The sequence below is a fragment of the Ciconia boyciana genome, chromosome 1 (assembly GCF_034638445.1).
Source record: "Ciconia boyciana chromosome 1, ASM3463844v1, whole genome shotgun sequence".
In the NCBI taxonomy this organism is placed as follows: Eukaryota; Metazoa; Chordata; class Aves; order Ciconiiformes; family Ciconiidae; genus Ciconia; species Ciconia boyciana.
In genome coordinates this window covers 7,541,990-7,561,014 of record NC_132934.1, presented here as the reverse complement: position 1 = coordinate 7,561,014, position 19,025 = coordinate 7,541,990, and the positions used below count along the sequence as shown (strand labels likewise).

Here is a 19,025-nt window from a genome sequence, read left to right as displayed (position 1 = left end):
TTCTTCCCTCAGCTTTCTATGCTGAGCATGATGTCATATGGTGTGGAATAGCCCTTTGGTCAGTTGGGGTCAGCTGTCCCAGCCGTGTCCCCTCCCAACTTCTTGTGCACCCCCAGCCTACTCGCTGGTGGGGTGGGGTGAGAAGCAGAAAAGGCCTTGACTCTGTGTAAGCACTGCTCAGCAGTAACGAAAACATCCCTGTGTTATCAACACTGTTTTCAGCACAAATCCAAAACAGAGCCCCATCCTAGCTACTGTGAAGAAAACTAACTCTACCCCAGCCAAAACCAGCACAACATTTCAGAACTCAGAGTCTTCCCTGTCTAAAGCTTGTCTCCAGCTCCAGCACTTCCATCCTTAGACCCATGATCCATTAGTTTCACTTATATTTTTTCTTCATCTCCTTTTTGTACCTTCTGACACCTTGCGCTTGCAACATTTTTTAGCGTTTTTCTTCTAGAATTCCCTTCTGAGCTATTATGGCCTCAGAAACTTTCACTGTTTCTTGAAATAACTCCTTCCAAATGTACTCTTCCTTCCAATTTTTCAGAGCATGAAACAGCATTAAGTTCAATTCCAACATCCTTCAACATTCCCTACTCATTATTACAAATGCAATTATCAAAAAATAAAAAAAATTTAAAAGTCTTCTGTGAAAGAGCATAGAAATGTTTTAAACCTTCCCTGACGTCACAGTTTTTAAGTTTTTCAAGGCAAATACCACAGGATTGTTATTTTTGTGAAGTACTCTCCTCACCTATAAATTATGCAGAAAAAGTTACACATTCATATGTTTCTCAAGAGACCTCACATTAAGGTGCATTTTATACTGACCTGTATTTCCTCTGCGTCATCACTCCCCTCCTGAGCATGACTTGGTGGATCTTCTCTAAAACAAAAAATTAGCAGGAAAAAAAATTAAGCACTGGTATTTGACTTGACCACATACATTACATTGCACAGCATCTACCAGCTGTTGATCTCAAAATGTTTTTGTAAGAAGATTAAGCCTCAAAACCCCTGGCAGACAAAAAACAGAGCAAGCCAATACAGAAAACTGAAGACTAAACACCCTGGCATTAGACTTGGGCCCTACCCAAAATACTTTGCTTCTTTCAAATTAGCAGATCACTTTCTGCTCTGAAAACACCATAATTGAAGCTTCCCAACACCCTATTAATCATTCTTTTCCAACTTTACCGTACTGTCACAGAACCACAACTTAAACGTTTTTTTTTAAAGAAGTTCAATTTAAATAATGCTTTGCCTCCATACTCCTTTTCCAAGTAAAAATTTAAAAAAACTTGAGTTTCAGATGTTGACCTGTGAATTTCTGACTATGAAAAGAACATGTCCTCACACTCCACACACAGAAAAGAAGTTCCTAAGGAAAGTGGATACGCAGTCATTAGCTTCTTCCTGAAAAGTTCCTTTTCCTACACAGGTGAGATCTGCTGTTGTAAACATTAGCATATCTGGGAGAAAGCACTTGATTGCAAATATTCCTTTGATGTTTTAGGTGACTTTTGAAGTTCTTTAGCCAATATAACTGAGTGTGAAGATCTTCAAGGAGAAGACCAAGCTCCTGAAGAAGACTTATTCACAGCAAGTCAGTGTAGCAAGCAGGGTAAGTTCAAATGCATGTCCCTGCCAAAAGTCAACTCTTCAACAAGCTAAGTCTCTGCAGTCCTTTAATGCACTTCCATAGGGATTAAACTATCAATTCAGCTTTTGAGATCTAGAGGTCAGATACCAGTTCAGTGAAGATTAAAAGCTATCTTGGCCTTGACTGCAAGAAGATCACATTCGCTTCTAGCTAAGAAAGTTCAACTCGGAGAAAAACTGGTTTCTAAAAGGGATTTTAAATTGGAAACATCTCAAAAAATGTAATTTAAGTTAATTATACAGCTGTCCATTATTCCATTGAAGACAGCAGAAATCATTTGTATAACATAGCTGTAAAGTCAAACCCTCAGTTTCAGCTTTTCTGAAGGCTTATTAAAAAAATAAATGGGTGCCGCTAAATAAGTTGCACAACACTGCAGAAGCAAGTGACAATATTACTTCTTATCCAAAATGGTTTAAAAAACAATTCTAATTCTCTGGATACCTTTTAGTAAAAAAAAAAAAAAGGAATTTTAAATTTAAAAAAGACCTTTCATCTTTGCAAGGTGTTTAAACAGCTTCAATTTTATATAATTGATTCCTGAGAAATTAGACATAGCTCCCTTACACTCACAGCCTAATTATGAGAGGCAAACTACCAGTTAGGAGATGATGGAGTGTGGACCCACTTCTGCATCTGAACATTAACAAGATGTATGCATGCAATAACCATTTTACAAAGAAGCCATACAGTGAGATTCTAAGCAGAAAACTAAGAACAAGGCCTGGGTTCTTACCAATTGTTTCTCATATCTATCCATCTCATTCTTCTCCATCCAAAATCTTGGCATAGGTATACATACATGACATTCAGCCTTGTCATATGCATGGTTTATATGTATGCAAATTATTACACAAACTCAATAATTACTAAGATTTTATATATAGCTTATCTTATTGAGAATTAAACTCAGGTAATGTCACTTCACCCCTGGACAAAGCAGCAGGCATGTGAATGGCATGGGACAGGTCAAGCCTCTGAACTGGAGCTAACCGTATCAAAGGAACCAAATACAAACCAGCAGGCTGTGCACCCGAGACTGGTAGACTCCGCAAGGAAAGACAGAGAAAAAAATAACTGTCTCCACTTGGTCTAGAATGATGTGTATTACATAGGTTTTAGGATCTGCATCAGGCACCAGCAAGTCAAGTTTTACTAACAGCAACAGTCATAACTGCTCATACAGTATAAGGTTTACTGCAGCCAGACTGGTCAAATTTAAAAACTCATTATGCAAAATATAATATGTGTATACAAAATAGAGCTGTGAATATAAAATAGTATTAATATTTGGAGGGTAGGGGGAAAACAGTCTTTACCTTCCAGAAACCACAAGCGTTCCATCATCCAGCAAATATTCTTTCACATTGTCTGGTAGGGGAAGTATAACACTGGAAGAAACATGAGCATTTTTTAAATAATTTATTATTAATATTACTTGTTAAAATAATAACAAGAGTTTAATAAAAAGAATTTGTTTTTTAATAGAACATACCTCACTAACAGTATGTTTTATTCTCCAACACTACAAAAAAAACCCATTTCTCTTTCTCCCCTCTCATCCCTTCCCAAAATGCAGTGCCCATTTTTCCTCCAGGGAAGTAGAGGGGAAAGAGGCAAAAATCTTAGACGAAATGCACAAAAATGCCCCACTCCTTCAAAGCTCTAAGAAATTCAAAGAAAGACTGTGTGTGGCCAGTGAGGGGGAGAAAATGTGTTGCTCAACTAAAGCTTCTCTTCTAAGATCCAAACCAAAATTTGCCTATACCACTCGAATGTTCCAAAAATGCAGGGCTATCACTAAACTTACCAAAAATATGCATATACTAAACACTAAAACCCATAAAAGATTAAATGCATTGATTACTAAAAGTCTGATGTCAGCACTTTTTGATCCAACAGGGCAACTACCTTGAGCTTGACTTTCCTGAGTTACTGGTAGTTCTGGTAACCATCTCGTGACCTGCAGCAGCACCTTAGAAACTGCAGAATTTGCTACAGCTTCCAGAAATACACGGAAATGCAAAGTCAGCCACTTGGTTTGAGTGCGTTCAGTCTCAGTTTCTTTCAGCAACCAAGCGGGAAGAGCAGTGATGTGCATATCTGCTGGTGCTCAGCACAGAGTCCCAGAAGGAGAGCAGGGAGCACTGGCCTGTCCCTGGGGCTGCCCAAAACACCCCCTCAGGGTGCAGGGACGAGACCCCAGCTCCTGGGACTCCAGCTGACGGCTCGATGAAACCTTCCTCACCTCCATCCCAGCTCTGCCCCGCAGGTCCCCTACACCCCACCCAACCCTGCCCCAATACAAGCCCATTTCCAACCCAACCCAGCCCCACACACCTCTCCATCTCCCTCCCAACTCAGCCTTACACACCTCCCCGCCTCCACCCCAAACAGCTCCCCCACACCCGCTTCTCCCAGTCCCTCGCCCGGCCTAGGCCTACACCCACCCCAGCCCCACACCGCCAGGGCCCAGCCGCCCCCAGCCCCACACCGCGCCCCTCACCTGCGGATGGTGACGGCCCGAAAGAGCGGGTACCACACGGAGAACTGACAGTGCACAACTTGCTCCTTCTTCATCCTCCCCCTCAACCCAACCCGGTCCGGCCCGGCTCGGCCCGCTTTGCCCCGCTGCTCCCGGAAGCTCCCGCTCCGTCCGGAACCTCCCCCGCAGCTCTCGGTGCCGTCCGGCCCGCTATCGGCGGCGCACACGGCGCGGCGCCACCCGGCCCCGCTTCAGCGGCGCACCCTGCTGCCGCCTCGTCTCGGCTCGCCTCTCCTCAGCGCTGCCCGGTGCCGGTCCCGCCCGGCCGCCCCCGACCTCACCGCCCCCTCCCGCGGTGGCGGCTCCCCTCAGCTGCCGGGCCGCTCTCCTGGCCTCGTACGTGTGCGTGGCCCGAGCGGAGGGTTTCCAAGTGGTTACGTTGAAAACAGGGGTGGCCTTAGGGAAGCTGCGGGTGTTTTTCCCGCCTAGCAGGTTTTGCTTTCTCGCTTTGCATGTGCTTGTGTAAGACTGCATCTCTCCAGCGTCGTAACGCAGCTTTACAGCGACAGAGCTTCCTCTGTCTCCTCAAGCAGGGCTGCGTTTAATTTTATTTTGGGGAGAGTCAAGTAATAACTGAACAATACGTTCTTTTTAAGCCCAGTGGTTCTGCCGTCGTCTCTGTGCCTGTGTGTCCCCTGCGTGGAGGGCCGAGTCGTTTCCATCCGATGCTTTCCTCAGATGCTCTCGCGTCTGCCGTTTGAGGCTGTCTCCCCAAGCCCTCACACATCGGTTGTCTGGAAGGTTGATAACAATATGGAGATGCTGCTAACCCTCTTTTGCTTGTGCAAGATAGTCTTTGTTGTCTGTTCTGCAGGGCGAGAACCAGTTATTTATCCATATTGTATTTGGTTCTGAGTGGGTTATCCCCGCTGCGAAATACCATGACAAAAATGAAACATTTTCCCCACTTTTTCCATTTCCCTCTCTCCCGTCAACTTCTGCTAATTAATTGATTTTGTTGCTAGAATCATATTGCTGAAGCACAAGTGCACTGACTGATGGCAGCGAATTTAAAGTGACTTAGGAGCTTTTAGTGATGTTTATCTTTAGCGCATGTGTCTCAGCATGCTGTTGGTTAAATCGTGCGTAAAACACTGCCAGTGTCCCTTTTGCTCATTCTTTATAAGAAATCCTGTATTTTGTTTTATCTTGAGCTTGCCTTAGGACACCATTGCTGAGCTTCCATTAAATCTGGTTGCTGCCAGCTGGGATGTATAGTTTGGGTCAGAGAATATTTTGAAAAGTGATTTAGAAAAGCCAATCCAACTGTCCTGTCTTGGATAGGTTAATGTAAAGCCCCAGTAGCTTGGCTACTCTAAGCTGATTCACAGGCCTCAGTTGACTTAAGATTTTAACTCCTGGGAAGGATAATTTGGAAACTGTGGAATGGTTGGATGTTGCCTTGAAAGGAAGCCATTCAATAAGGGAATAAGCAACGGGAATAAAGTTACACCTTTTATAAATGGTACACCTTTTTCAGGTCTGAGTTTGACCCCCACATGAAAGAAACGGAACAAGTAGCATGGTTTGCCTGTAGTAGCCTGTAATACTAGCCACAAAAATCATCAGAGAAGGTAGAAGCGGGCCAAACTTTTTTTTTCCATAATTTATAGTTCCAGTTGATTCATGCTAAGAAGGCTGATAAACGTGGACACCTTGACATATTCTTAAAATTGCACTGATAACTGTTAAAAATTTATATTCATAGAGTTCACGTAATTGTAAGTCAGGTTCCCAGGCTGCTGTGTGAGCTGTGTTGCATTTTTAACTCAAATGATGCAGTGGTAATTTTATGAGATAGAATAACCTTCCTGTCTGAGGGCTGCGAGACAGGGTCTATTCTGAAACTAACATAGGGCTTTAGAAACATCACGTTGTAGCATTAAGTTTAATTTTCAGTTGCAGCTAATTTTGTTTATGAACAAAAGGCATTGGACCCTTGACAGTATGACTAATGTGAGGTACCAGGATTGCAGCCTTCATTTAAGCAAGTAGTATTTCAGCTTTCTAACGGCAGCAATTCTCACTTCTGTACAGTCAACTGAATTTGGAAAAAATTACTTTTTTGGTGGAACTTTTTAAAATGTCACTCATACATAGAGTTATTGCACCCACTTGTGGAGGAGACCAGAACTACAGAAGCTGAGCTAGATGAGTCTTCCTCTCGTTTTCACCTGTTTTAGATTTTAGTGATAATTCAAACCACTAAAGCTGTGTAATTTTTTGTTATTTTAAGTCGCAAGCCACCCTGGAGTCTCTCCACTGCAGAAGAGAGCAAGCTGTGTTGAAAAGAGCTTCTGCCATGAGATGAGCTTCTAGTATGTATTTGTAACTGATACAGGTAAGTATTAATACTGTCGTACAAACCATTACTATAGCTGCTTGTGGGATTTAGGGTACAACTGTGGTAATCTGCGTTTGAGAAAGGTACACTGATACTTGCAAGTTGATGTAGAAGGATTAGTCTGATCTATGGAACAGGATTTCCTACGAGGGGAGACTAAAAGAGGAAGACTTAGTCAGCCCGATCAAAAAAAAAAGTTTAACAAGGATATGGTTCACTATCTACTCTCTTGATATTTTATATTGTCAATCAAAAAGGCTATGATTCTTTCCAAACATAGGAGGTGAATTTGTTGTAGCTAGGTATGTGAGGGTTCTATGTTTTTAAAACTGGATACTTCGGGCATCACACAGAGCCTCCTTTGACTGTTTCTTCTGGATGACCAGGAACCTCTTGGAACTGCTATGCTGGGCTGTGCTTCTTTTGCATAAGTTTGGTGGAAAGCTTGATCTTGTATTTTAGAGTCACAGCAAGATACCGTGGCCGTTGTCCAGCTACAGCTCTTAAATTGTAAGTGAAGAGAGTTTGAGACATTGCTGGCTCAAGAACAAACGGGTGACAGCTAACTGAGCTAGCATGTGACAGAAATTGGAAGATAAGCAAGTGAGATTCCAAGAGAGTTTTTCCTTGAATAGTAATAAGGTAGATAGTAAACCTACGTAGTTTTAAGATGGAGCTTCATTGCTTTAAGAAAGGATTATATAACATGTTTTTGAAAGAACAAAATGGGATTTAATAAGCCAGGGTTCCTTTCCAGGATTTATGTTACAAAAAGACAATTTGAATGATTGACCACTATGACCTACTTCATCCAACAAGACTGTTTTAAGACCTAAGAAGGAGCCTGCCCTGTGTACATACTGTGGAAATGGATTTATGTACATTTTAATCCTGCTGATAAACAGAAATATTTTGTACTACCTATGCCTCTTAACTACTTTGTGGTATTAAATGCAAATCTAATATGTAAGAAAGCTGATTGTTGCCACATGCTCTTAACTGTTTCACAAATGTGCAGCACATGTTATCATAAAAGGATAAAGATGAAGTAAAAAATGAAAGTGCTAAAATTGAGTATGACAGAGAAGGTGATCACTCACTTCTGGTATTGTTCATTGCTAGAGAACCTGCAGAGCCTTATTAAACCCTAGTTGAAGTCAACGGAAAGATTCCTGTTGACTTTGTAGAAAGTTTACAACCATCAACGCTAAGAATCATAGAGATCTTTAAGATTATCTCGTGTCTCCTGGTGGAGCTGGTTTGCTTTTTTACACTGTCTTTTTGTTAATGATTCATGCTGATTTTCAGGACTTCAGTATTACAACTTAATATCAGAGATGAGCTTCCTTGGAATAAGAGTTTCTGTGCTGAAAGTGCCCCGTAGCTCCACAGTGAGACAGGGGACTAATGGTGAATCTCTAATGCATCATATTTTTCTGCTGCCTGGTGTGCCTTTTAGCTAGAACTGGATTGAGAGCGTGAGTGGACAGTCTTATCTTCCTAGGGAGCGTTAGGATGCAGGTGGAGGCATTGAGCTGCAGGTACAGAGCCTGGCTTTGGGCGTATATTCAACTGCCTTTTGCACAGTGTTAGCCACATCATTCCCAATAAGAGAGACTGACATGCTTTGGTCACGCTAACTCCATGTGCCACCTAGACTTGCAACACACAGGGAACTTTTTGACCTTGTTTTTTTGGATTGAGTCATTTACGTGTGTGTTTGTGATGTGTGTAGAGTGGAGATAGGTTCTAGTTCTGATTCTTTCTCAATAGCAGATGATTTTTACCACTGAAGTCCTCTTGGTATAAGGTTTTTTCCCACTTTCACAGTGGAGTGCGTAGTCCTGTTGTGGTAATGCTGTGTTGACAGAGCACTTCACCCAGATCAGAATGAAACAATTTGACTGAAATGGATCAATTTTGTCTCTGTGTGTGTCTGACCTTTGAATAGTTAAGGAGGGTGTCTTCAGTCAGCATAGTTACTTGGCAGCCAATAGGACTGCTACAACTAAGTCAGTCAGGGATTTGATCCAAACTTCCGCTTCTCCTTTGAGTTATTTGACTCTGAAACCATCAGGTGGAGCTGAAAATGTGAATTGCACTTGCCATCACACGTCCCTAACTTTCTCCAGCAAGTTTTATTTGTTAATTTAGAATGCAGAAATGAACCTTTTAACTTTACTCTGAAAGCAAATATTGACTTTGTTTCATGGTAATCTGGACTTTGCACAGGAGGGGAAAAGCCTGACATTCCTGAAAATGGCAGCTGAGACATCTGCAGAAGTTCCAAAAACTGCTAGACAATTCGTCCTTAAAGAAGAGGTATAACATGCTTGGTTTTGACACATTTTGTTGTTAAATAACAATTATTTGAGACTGATCAGAATGTTTGTGAGTGCAGAGTAAGAAATGCTATAGATGCTGTATGTTTGGAAAATCTATTCAATAGACAAAACACTTCTTCCTGATGGTCAGAGCGTTTTAAAAAGGTGGCATTGCTCTTTGTTGAAATAATCATACAAATTTTCAATGGGGAGAGAGAAATCTACAGTGTTGCATTATTTTAAGCTTCTTTTTTTTTTTTTTTATTTTGCAGCTGTTTCTTTTATTGTCTGTTCAGGCCGCTTTCAATGTTCAGAAATAATGCTGATACCTCTGAGAGACTATACAAATCAGTGGATCATGAAACTCAGCCTTGTTTTCTGTTCCTTTAAGACGATGAACCACTAAGAGTTGCCTTAACATTTAGGATTGTACCTTCTTCGATGCTTTCTGAAAGGGTTTGAATTTAGATAATTGCTGTTCTAGAGACATTAGTAAGGAGGTAGTAAGATTTTTTCAAAAATATTGTGCTTGCATCTTCACAGAATCAGAAAATATCAGGTCCTGAGGAAGGAATTTGGAGATACTTCTGGGTGCTTATTAGGAGCACTTTCACCCTAATTTAAACTGCCTATATTTGTTTCTGTTCTCTTTTAAGTGAATTCTTAAAAGTTAATCTTTGGTGTTAAAGGCAGGTTTGGCAACAGCATCATGCTGTTGTTATAACACAAATGTAGTTTCCTTTATCCAGCATTCTTTCCTTGGAATGAACACAGTGTTGTAATTTCTTTCCGTTTCAAGGTACAAAACTTTTTCAGGAAAGAAGAGGCTCACATTGTTGGGATATATTTATGGCTTTTCCCTTTTGGTGTGTTTTTAATATCAATATTTCTCAAGCATAACGGGTTTCATTTTTGTAAGCTTTTTGGGTTTCCTATTAAGACCTGTGTTTTTGCAGGTAACGTTTTCATTTTATCGTCTTTTTTTTTTTTTCTATAATGCATCCTAGTTCTTCTCCTTTGGAATATTGTACTCTTTGGTGTCCTTGGAAGTTTGTAATTAGATCTTACGTATTTTAAGCTATTTAGTTTTTTCAGTCATTTAGTGGGATTAACACAGGAGGGTATTTACTGTGCCTCTGCCAGTGGCCTGTATATTAAAAGTGGTTCTGTAACTCTCCAGTAACTACGTGGTCTGATGTTGGAATGTCTTAGTCCATGAAAGTAGCGACTGATCTTATTTCCTTCTTCCTGTTTCTGGGAACCCACAGGCAGGCTGTTGTAAGCAAAAGGAGATGTTATTTGCCCATCGAAGTAAGAGATAAAGCAATAAAAATAACTTGTTCTAAAACTGAGTATGGTAAGTGCAACACATCCTGCAAAGTGTCCTTAGGCCCGAAGTACGGGATTTAGCAAAGCAGAAGTTCTGCTTCTGGGCCAGCTTCCGCAGGTTTTAATTGTGCACCCGACGAGGCGGGTGACAAAATTCTCTTTTTCTTCTAGGGAAACCTGGCAACTCTCAGTTTTCTTGCCCTGTAGGCTGTTAGCATCAAGAGTTTCACCAAACTTTAGAGGATTGTGGAACACTTCCATTGTAAATATCTATGCTACATGTCCTATAGTACTTTTTAATTATTGCTCCATGACAGTAGAGGCCAGAAGCTGTACTTAGGAATATCTGATTAAAAACAGAACACTTTGGTTGATGTTGTTTGTTTTGTACACATAAAACCTACTTTTTTCCTTTTTTTTTTCCCTTTTTTTTTTCCTTTTTGGAGCGTGGATAGGTCTAATTTCTTACGGACTAGGGATTTCTTTTTCCTCTAAGATTCCTGGGGACAGTGATGTGGTTCTGATTTCAGCCATTTTCCCCTTTCCGCTTAGCAAATGATGACTTGGTGACAGGGATAATGATCTGCCAGTTCTGTTGAATGCTGCAGCAGTATGGGACCACGATCAATAATTTAGTCCTTTGTGTTCTCTGCAATGTTTAAAAAAATTATTTAACACAAAACATTTGGCTGTGTTTACTTAACTGAAGTATATCTATTCCTCTCCTTGGACAACCAATGGAACTTGATTTTAATCTCTTTCTCTTTTGGATCTTCCTGTACTCCAGTTCTGCAGTGATTCAGGAGTGAATACAAAGCTATTTAAAATACACCTGAATGCTTCCAAATGGAATTACTTCTTGTACCTGTAATGAGCATAATATACTTCATTTTCTCCTTTCCTGCTGTTTTTGTGAGTACAAAGCCATTAGAAAGCCCTTTTGAGAACACATAGATCTCCTTTTCCAATTCCTGTTATGTAGAAATACTATACTTTCCAAAGTAAATGCCAAAACTCCTGCATGTACAATATGTATAGCTGCGTTTACAACCATAGGAGTGCTATTGTTATTTCAATTGCCTAGCAAAATATTTGTTGTGAAGAACACATTTTAAGACTTACGTGAGTTCATCCAGCTCAGTTATAATTTACTGGACACCTGAATCACTTCTGATTTGCCTTCTGTCCCCGGCTGATGCTGTACTGTGCTTCTGTACTCTAGTTATAGAGTACATCATATACTGCATCATATACTACATTTCATTTCTCTATATTCTTTTTTGAGTTGGTGAATGTCTCAGTTTTAAGTTCAAGGTCTACATGGCCACACGGGCCCTATTTGCTCCTTGTCCTGCACTAGAGGACTGTAGTGTGCCAACCGCATGAATGGCCTCTTGGACTTCATCCTTTGCTACGATTTAATGTTGCGGGGTTTTTCCCAGATCCTCTTTTCCCCTTGCTTTTGCTTGCTCCATTGCTGTCAGCAGTGTGTCTTGTTAGACAATAGGAAGTGATTTGTTCATCTTACTGATTACTTCTGATTTCTGTGGTCAGACCTATGGCCAACTTGATACAAAATTCTGGAGACAAACTTCTTGTCTGCCTATACCTTTAGCAAAGCTTAAAATACAAGTTACAGTAAAAGTAGTAAACTGCTGGGCTAATACCTAGGGATTTTTCCCTTTTAAAGGAATTACATAATAGATGAGGGAACATCACAGGGCAAATAAACTCATTTAGCTCAGAAAAGACATTTTGTAATAATGTTGATGCCAAGCACTGAATCAGCAGCTCTCAGAAATCCTAAAAGGGCAGGTATGTATCACTGCTCGCAGTTACAGAAAACAGTTACCCAAAGCCACAGTCTGAGATCACGGCAAGAAAAGTTTCAAAATAGTTTGGATTTCAGTCTTGCATGCTTAGTTATTAGGCCATGCTCTCTGGTAAGTGGGCACTCGGAATCACCAGCATAGCTAAAGTCTGTGCAGACTAGTGACCCTTTTTCAGCTGAAACATGATCTTTGCAAAACCCTTCTAAAAAAGATGAGGACTTTCCAGTACATAAAATCCCACTGAATTCATTGAAACATGGTTATAAAAGTCACATTAAGAAAAGCTACTGGGCTTATTTTCTATTCCTATTCAGGAACTTGGAGTAAATGTGCTTTTTACATAATGGCTACAGGAATGTTGTTGCATGTTCCTGCATGTATTCTGATGCTGAGATTTTGTCTTCAAAAGAATCCCAAAATAGTTGTGTTGTTTTGCCCCTTAGCCCCCAGGTATCTTTGGGATTAATCTTATAATGTATTTAACAAATAATTCTTTATTTTAGGTAATTGTAGAAAGAAAATGGTTGAAGCTTGAAGAAACAACTTATACTGATCCCTTTGGTAAAACCAGGTAATTGCCTCTCTGGCATTTCAGATTCCTATAATGTTCCCAATTGTACGGACTAGCCCCAGACTAGAGAACGTGAGCATTACAAACCTGTTACTCAACACAAGATGAGATCTATTCATTGTGCAATTCCTTTATAGTTCGTACTGTTCAGAGAAAAAAAAATCTTACTCTTGTAGATGTGCTAGCCTGTGGGATCAAATTTGGCTCCTAAATTCTTTTGGGCACGTTGGAGCCTGGTTTACCTTGCATTTTCTGTTCCTTGTAAAGACACTATGCAGAAGCAAGTTCTAGCTGTGCAAGTAGACTGTGATGATCAGAGAGTCCGTCCCGTGGCTTTTCTGGTTCTTCATTAAGGGCTTCTTTTTCTCTGCTGATGGGGCTGGATCTTGCATACTATTGACAAGTTACTGTCCTCTTGTATATTATCACGCCTCTACAATTCTTTTCCATGCTGTAGTTTTGCTGTACTTATCTAGATGTGACAACATGGCTTTACTTCCCTCCTCTTAATGTATTAGATCCTGTACTGATTGCTTTCTCTAGTGCCTCCCAGTTCATCAGCAAAGTATCCTTTTAAAAAATAGCAAAGATTGGAGCTTTTGTGAAAGGATTTTTATTGCTGGTGGATTTTTGGTTTTTATTCATCCATTGCTTATTTTGAGAGAGAAGCTTTGGTCTTGCTTGCCTGTGTGCTCCTCGTGTGCTCAAGTAACTGGGCTGAGAGTTCACAGTAACTTACGCTATAAACCTTATGCAAAAGCAAGATAAAAGATAGAATGCACGTGGTCTTGTTATAAAACTCTTTCAAAATCTGACATGGTTAATATATAAATTGCTTTACTTCGCACTTTTCCGGGACCACTTTTATAAGACTTGCCTGTTCTGTGACAATCATTTATGTCTTTCTCACTCCCTCCTTTAAGTAGGCCAAACAAAATTACACTACAGACATTTTATAGTGCCAGTACATGACAGGGCTTGCCTAAGACCAGCTGTTTTCTTATGGGCCCTCACTGTGGGATGGTATATTTTGCTTTTAAATGACAGTAGCAAGGGTAGAAGACGACTTACAAATAAAATGGATATTGTTCCTTTTAATGTATTATTTTATTCTTTTCTCTCTGTTAAACAGAACTTGGGAAACGGTAAAGCGTACTGGCAACAAAAAGGGTGTTTCAGCTCATGGTAAGACATTGGTGACTTTTTTGTTTGCATTTTTTCCTGTGAAAGTTTTTCTGATAAACTCATAGTGCAGAGTTGGAGCCAATCTATTTCTGAATGAATGAGGGTGCGGAGCAAATAGCTCAGCAGAGCTTGCTATACCCCTGAGCTAATGAAATGCTAACTTCAGTGCTGAAGAATCAGAACCTTACTGGTAGGAGTGTTTTCCCAAGATCATTGTATTCACTTTAGAACAATAGAGCAATTTCAAAGACACGATGGATGCCCTGATACAGGGTAGCTCACAGACTGATGAATTGGGTCTGCTGTTAGGGGCTAGGGATACAGTTCTCCTTGGGCAAAAGAAGGACATGATTTAGCCATGAAAGGAGTGTAGGAGGGGGTTCCAGACAATGCCTTCCAAACAGTCTCTGCAGGCAAGAGAGCCCTTCCCTAGATGTTGGTGGGCTAAGGCTCGCTCTTGCTTGGTACACATGCCTCTCGTTTGCTGGGGTAGTTTGAAGATCCCGTTTTGGGCTTTTATCTCTCACCATGTGTGATATAAAGAGCTTAAATTCATAGTTCAGGATTCTGGAGCAGGTGTCTACATGTTCAATGCTCAGAGTAACAGTACTTGGATTCCTGTCCAGACCTAGCACTAAATACTCATATTCTGCTATACTTAAATACTATGTACTTGTGTCTTCCATCGCTATTTGTAGGTGTAGCAGTGATCGCTGTACTACAGAGAACTCTCCACTACGACTGCATTGTCCTAGTGAAACAGTTCAGGCCCCCAATTAACGGCTATTGCTTGGAATTTCCTGCGGGTAAGTGACTGAAACATTAGGATGAGTCACATAAAGCTGACAGTTAAGTGTGTTTAGATGTGCGTGGAGTGTCAACCTTAATGAAGTAGCTCTAACCAGAAAACTGTGGTGAGCTCTGTAGCTCAGAGTGCTATTCAGAAATAGGAATGTTTGATAATGAAGAATACAAAATAAGTTCATTTTAGCAGATTGGAGACATTTTGCACAGTAGTCTGGTAGTAGAATATTGCATTTCCCTCCACTCCTCCTTTCTCTAAGAGCCGAAGCATTTGGCTTCTTTCCCTCAGGCGAGTATGAATGCCGTTTCCTGGGAAAGTAGCATGCTCCTGTAGATAATTAGTTGAGGACATGGGCAGCAGCATGATGAATCCTGAAACTGGAGTCCTTCCTAACGCCTCAGTACACCCCTCTGTAAAATTAGGGTAGTGACAATGTTTCACCTCATTTGTAAAGCTGGACTGGATCTTGGGATGGGTGTTGCTGTTAAGTGCTAACTTTTTAATTGTTCGTGTATATTATTTATCTTACAGGCCTCATTGAGGAACATGAGACTGCAGAAAGCGCTGCATTGCGAGAGTTGGAGGAAGAAACTGGGTACAAGGGGGAAGTCGTTGAATGTACTCCAGGTCTTTGCTTTTTTTTTTTTTTAATTTTTCCAAAGCTAATTCTGTCTGTGACGGGCACTCTAAACGTCTAAAATGCTCTAAACCAAAGGAAAAATCTATGCAGGAAAGTCTGTGCAGATTAGCAGAGACCAGTATGCCATGGCTGCACCAATGAGACTTTGGTCCTTTATGAGTCAGTTGCTGAACTCCTGTCAAACATACAGGACTACAGTAACAGTTTGATGTCTATAGGGGAAAACTTTGCTATTAAGATCCTTTACAAAAAAACCAATTATTCAAGCTGTGATTTGGCATGTTAGTATGAAGGTCTAAATTGCTGGACTTAGCAACTGGTTCCAGCAGCTAAGCTGGAACATCCGTGAGCTTAGGCAGAAAAAGTAGCTGCATGATGCAGTCTGAGCGGAGGTCACCCTCATGTCAGCTGTGGGGAGGTGACAGTACTCAGGTTCTCCAACCAGAAAGAAGGGAATAACTGGAGTAAATCCAGAGATCCTTTGGAATGTGATTGTTGCCAATCCAATGCTTCCTACATAAAACAAAATGAAGGCAAAACGAGGATCATAAATAAAACTTGAGAAGGTAGGTAGAAAGGTGAGGCAACTTGCATATGATTTCAAGTAAACGTCATTACAGTTGAGACTTGGCTCTTGATTATCCGGTACAACTGCTTGCTGGGGACTGAGAGAGATGGAGACAGGTGGCGGCAAGATTAGACTCTTAATAGGCTGAGGAAGTCTATAAGGGAACTATAGTTTACAGTTTAATCTTCAATCTATGGAATGGAAAGTAACCCCAGGTGCTGAAAACAAGTCTTACAAGGAATCTGTAAAAGAGCTGAGAGTTAGACAAACATTACTTTTAAGAACATGTGAAAACAAGCTTTTCACAACTCTCCCAGCGTGAACTTCTGCCAAATATATGTTCTCCTATTGTATCAGATATATTTCCGTGAAAGCTTTTGTTAAAACATCAAGGTATCTGACTTCTGCTTTTGAAAAATTAACCTCTACGTGTGCTTGTTGGCAGCTCTCTGCTTGGACCCAGGTTTGTCAAACAGCACGACACACATTGTGAGCGTCACCATTAACGGAGATGAGGCTGAGAATACAAGACCTAAGCAAAAACTTGGTGAGTTTTGTACCATTTATTTGAAAGTTCTGAGAGGACAACAAAACAGTGGGTTGAAAAGAACTACTCCTACCACTGCATCTGTTCTGTCCCAGCTGATTTAGATGCAGTACGTCCTTCAAATCATATCCTGCAGTCTAGATAAGCAGAACCGTGTTTCTTTGCTAAATTCACTGGGGAGGCCTGGATGTTAAGTGTCAGGTATTGGCACACCCAGAAGGAGAAATTTAGGTGCCAAACTTCAGTGAGGGCCATAAGCACTTGTGGACCTAGATATTCCTCTTAGTTGTGGCTTGACCCTGGAAGTAACTACAGTGTCACTCACGATCAGTCAGCTATCAAAATGCTTTTTATTTGTAAACTTGTGTATTTCAAAATCTGTAACTTGCTACTTTGTTGTTTTTTTTTTTACCTGCAGATGATGGAGGTATGTTACATAGCTGTGCTCACAGTGACAGTAAGGTCAAGTGTGATCTTCATATGGCAAGTTTTACTTAGAAAATGTCAGTTAAAATTGTTTTTTATTTGGGCTTGGCTAATCTCCTGACCCGAATCAAACATGCATGAGATGATTGGCTTTGGCCTGGACATGAAAATTCCTGTGGGGCATTATCGCATCAATTACCTTCAAGTATTGCACCTATAGCACCAGTGTCTCAGGAAATACAAATTACTGAGTCCACAACAGCTGTAGCTCAAGCCCCAAAGACAACTAATTCAGATAGACAGGGGAGGTGTAAGCCAACACAAACTCATCAAGAACAAACCCTTTGTGCTCTTTTGGTCTTCAAATGCATCGACAATCCATTACTGTACCAGTGTAAGCCAAACCAAAGTCCACCTCAACAGCATATTTTCCATTCTCAGAAGGGAGAAGGTCTTATCCTCCATAGCTGTCAGCCACACTGTGTTTTTCCAGCTGTTTCCCAGTTTCTTTCTGCCAAACCTGTTTTTTACGACCCCAGTCACTGCCTTCCCCCATTTAATTGGCCTTTTTGTGATACATGAAGGCTCACAGCTTTTGGATGGCGATGAGCATTAAGCCAGTTTGTTTCCCCTTCCAAGTTGTAAGAAACAGGACACTGAGGTAGACTTCCTCTACCGTTCGCTAAATTAAAGATGCATAAAATTTTTTTTGTTCTCTCCTAGAATTTGTGGAAGTTATTTCACTTCCAAAGAATGACCTACTGCAAAGAATTGATGGTAAGAGTTTTCTCACACATTCAGTGCACTAACGTGAGCTTCAGGAAACCCTTAGCTTCTCTTCTCATAGCTCCTCATGACATTTCTCAGCCTAGAATACTATGTCTTAAACAAAAGGCTGTGAGAGACTTGGCCAGGTTAACAAGAGTTAGTGATAGCATTAGGTGTTAGCATTAAGAATTCATGTCTGGAATGCTGTACATCTTCATTTTAGTCAAGGACTTAAATTTATGTAGAGGATAAGTTTTAACAGTGTCTCAATCTTTTTTTTTTTTTTCTTTCTTTCCAGAACTTGTAGCAGAAGAACATCTGGCAGTGGATGCCAGGGTTTATACTTATGCATTGGCCCTGAAGCGTGCAGCAGAAAAACCGCTCCAAGTTCCTTTTATGAAGTTCTAAAATAAGACGATGAGAAATTTCCTTGAAAACTGCCCAATTCAGATGGCTTAGAAGTATAACTCTTCTTGTAATAAAGGTCCTTTGCTTTACTTGTAGAGCAAAAAAAAAGTATTTGTAGGAATGATTCTGATATTTTTATCTGGAATTATGTAACTGACAAAAAGCATTTCTTCTAACTGCTCAGTCTATCAAGCCTTGACAGAATAATCGTAATAAAAGTGCCATTTAATTTTCAGAATGGCTCATTTCTCACTGTATTCATCACTGCACTTATGTTTCAGTGTAAGGAAGGCGCTTCGGTAACTGTAGTTGGCGTTGTAACACTGCTTCTTCAAAACAAGGAAGACAGCAGGGAGCACGCGCTTCTCTCTCGTCCACACGCACGAGCAGTATTCTTTCAACAGCTCCAGGTAACGTTCTGCAACAGGAGCAGCAACAGCTGCACAGGGACACAGCATGCGTGCTCTGGCTGCAGTGCTTGAAACTGCAGTTTCAGGAACTTCCTCTTACGATTTAGACCTGAAGCTGTTGCTTCCTTCTATCCGGAAAGAGAAAATTGGTTGGTTTGATCTAAGAAAATACAGATTCTGACAAGGATGAGGACAGTAACAAGAAAACATCCACTGGTGCAGACCCAGAACAGTGCAGGACCCAGCCAGGGGATTCTGTTCAAGGTGTGGGCTGGCTTACACGCCCGTGACAACACAGCCTTGCAGTTCTCCCTCTCCCTAGGACACATCCGTGGACCAAGGCAGCACCTTAGTTCAGTCTAGTTGCTTCTAGGTACCTCTTTAAACAAACCAACCTTCAGTATGTCTGTGCACAGTCAACTGCTTCTAATTATGTAAACAACCACCACTGCTTAAAGGTTAGGATGGAAGAGTTGTAATAAACATATGCTAATATAAAAGCCTTGCCTCTGAAATAAATTTGCATGAGCATGCATTCTAAGGAAGATTTTCCTAGCTTAGAAATGAAGCAGAAAACTTGCTTAGGATTTTCTTACCTTCACACACAACGCAAAGTTACTTTAAAGTTGAGCATGAGAGAAGACAGAAGAGATCAAA

At 40.8% G+C, this 19,025-nt stretch overlaps 2 protein-coding genes across 12 annotated transcripts in view; one reads left to right on the top strand and one right to left on the bottom strand.

Moving 5' to 3' along the window:
- CDC123 (cell division cycle 123) overlaps positions 1 to 4,452 on the bottom strand; it is a 34,930-nt gene extending 30,478 nt beyond the window's left edge. The window contains exons 1-3 of one of the 2 annotated variants that reach the window (XM_072857851.1): positions 4,173 to 4,452; positions 2,986 to 3,057; positions 835 to 889 (exon numbers count right to left, since the gene is read on the bottom strand). In XM_072857851.1, coding sequence (XP_072713952.1) covers positions 835 to 889; positions 2,986 to 3,057; positions 4,173 to 4,246 — 201 coding nt within the window. In that variant the 5' untranslated portion in view covers positions 4,247 to 4,452. The remainder of the gene's footprint in view (positions 1 to 834; positions 890 to 2,985; positions 3,058 to 4,172) is intronic. The other variant, XM_072857844.1, reaches the window with a different exon arrangement.
- NUDT5 (nudix hydrolase 5) lies at positions 4,373 to 19,012 on the top strand. 10 transcript variants are annotated; one of them, XM_072857910.1, is made up of 12 exons: positions 4,373 to 4,547; positions 6,448 to 6,552; positions 8,788 to 8,877; positions 10,996 to 11,120; positions 12,544 to 12,611; positions 13,744 to 13,796; positions 14,495 to 14,602; positions 15,133 to 15,228; positions 16,255 to 16,356; positions 16,775 to 16,818; positions 17,506 to 17,559; positions 17,849 to 19,012. In XM_072857910.1, exons 4-12 carry the CDS (start codon positions 11,055 to 11,057, stop codon positions 17,855 to 17,857), a joined length of 600 nt encoding a protein of 199 aa, XP_072714011.1. In that variant the 5' UTR covers positions 4,373 to 4,547; positions 6,448 to 6,552; positions 8,788 to 8,877; positions 10,996 to 11,054; the 3' UTR covers positions 17,858 to 19,012. The 10 variants fall into 10 exon arrangements, with proteins under 10 accessions (XP_072714011.1, XP_072713974.1, XP_072713980.1 ...); XM_072857873.1 differs by lacking the exon at positions 16,775 to 16,818 and adding an exon at positions 4,808 to 4,952 and having other exon boundaries at positions 4,374 to 4,547; positions 17,849 to 19,000; XM_072857879.1 differs by lacking the exon at positions 16,775 to 16,818 and adding an exon at positions 4,808 to 4,952 and having other exon boundaries at positions 4,374 to 4,553; positions 17,849 to 19,000.
- The last annotated feature ends 13 nt before the right edge of the window (positions 19,013 to 19,025 follow it).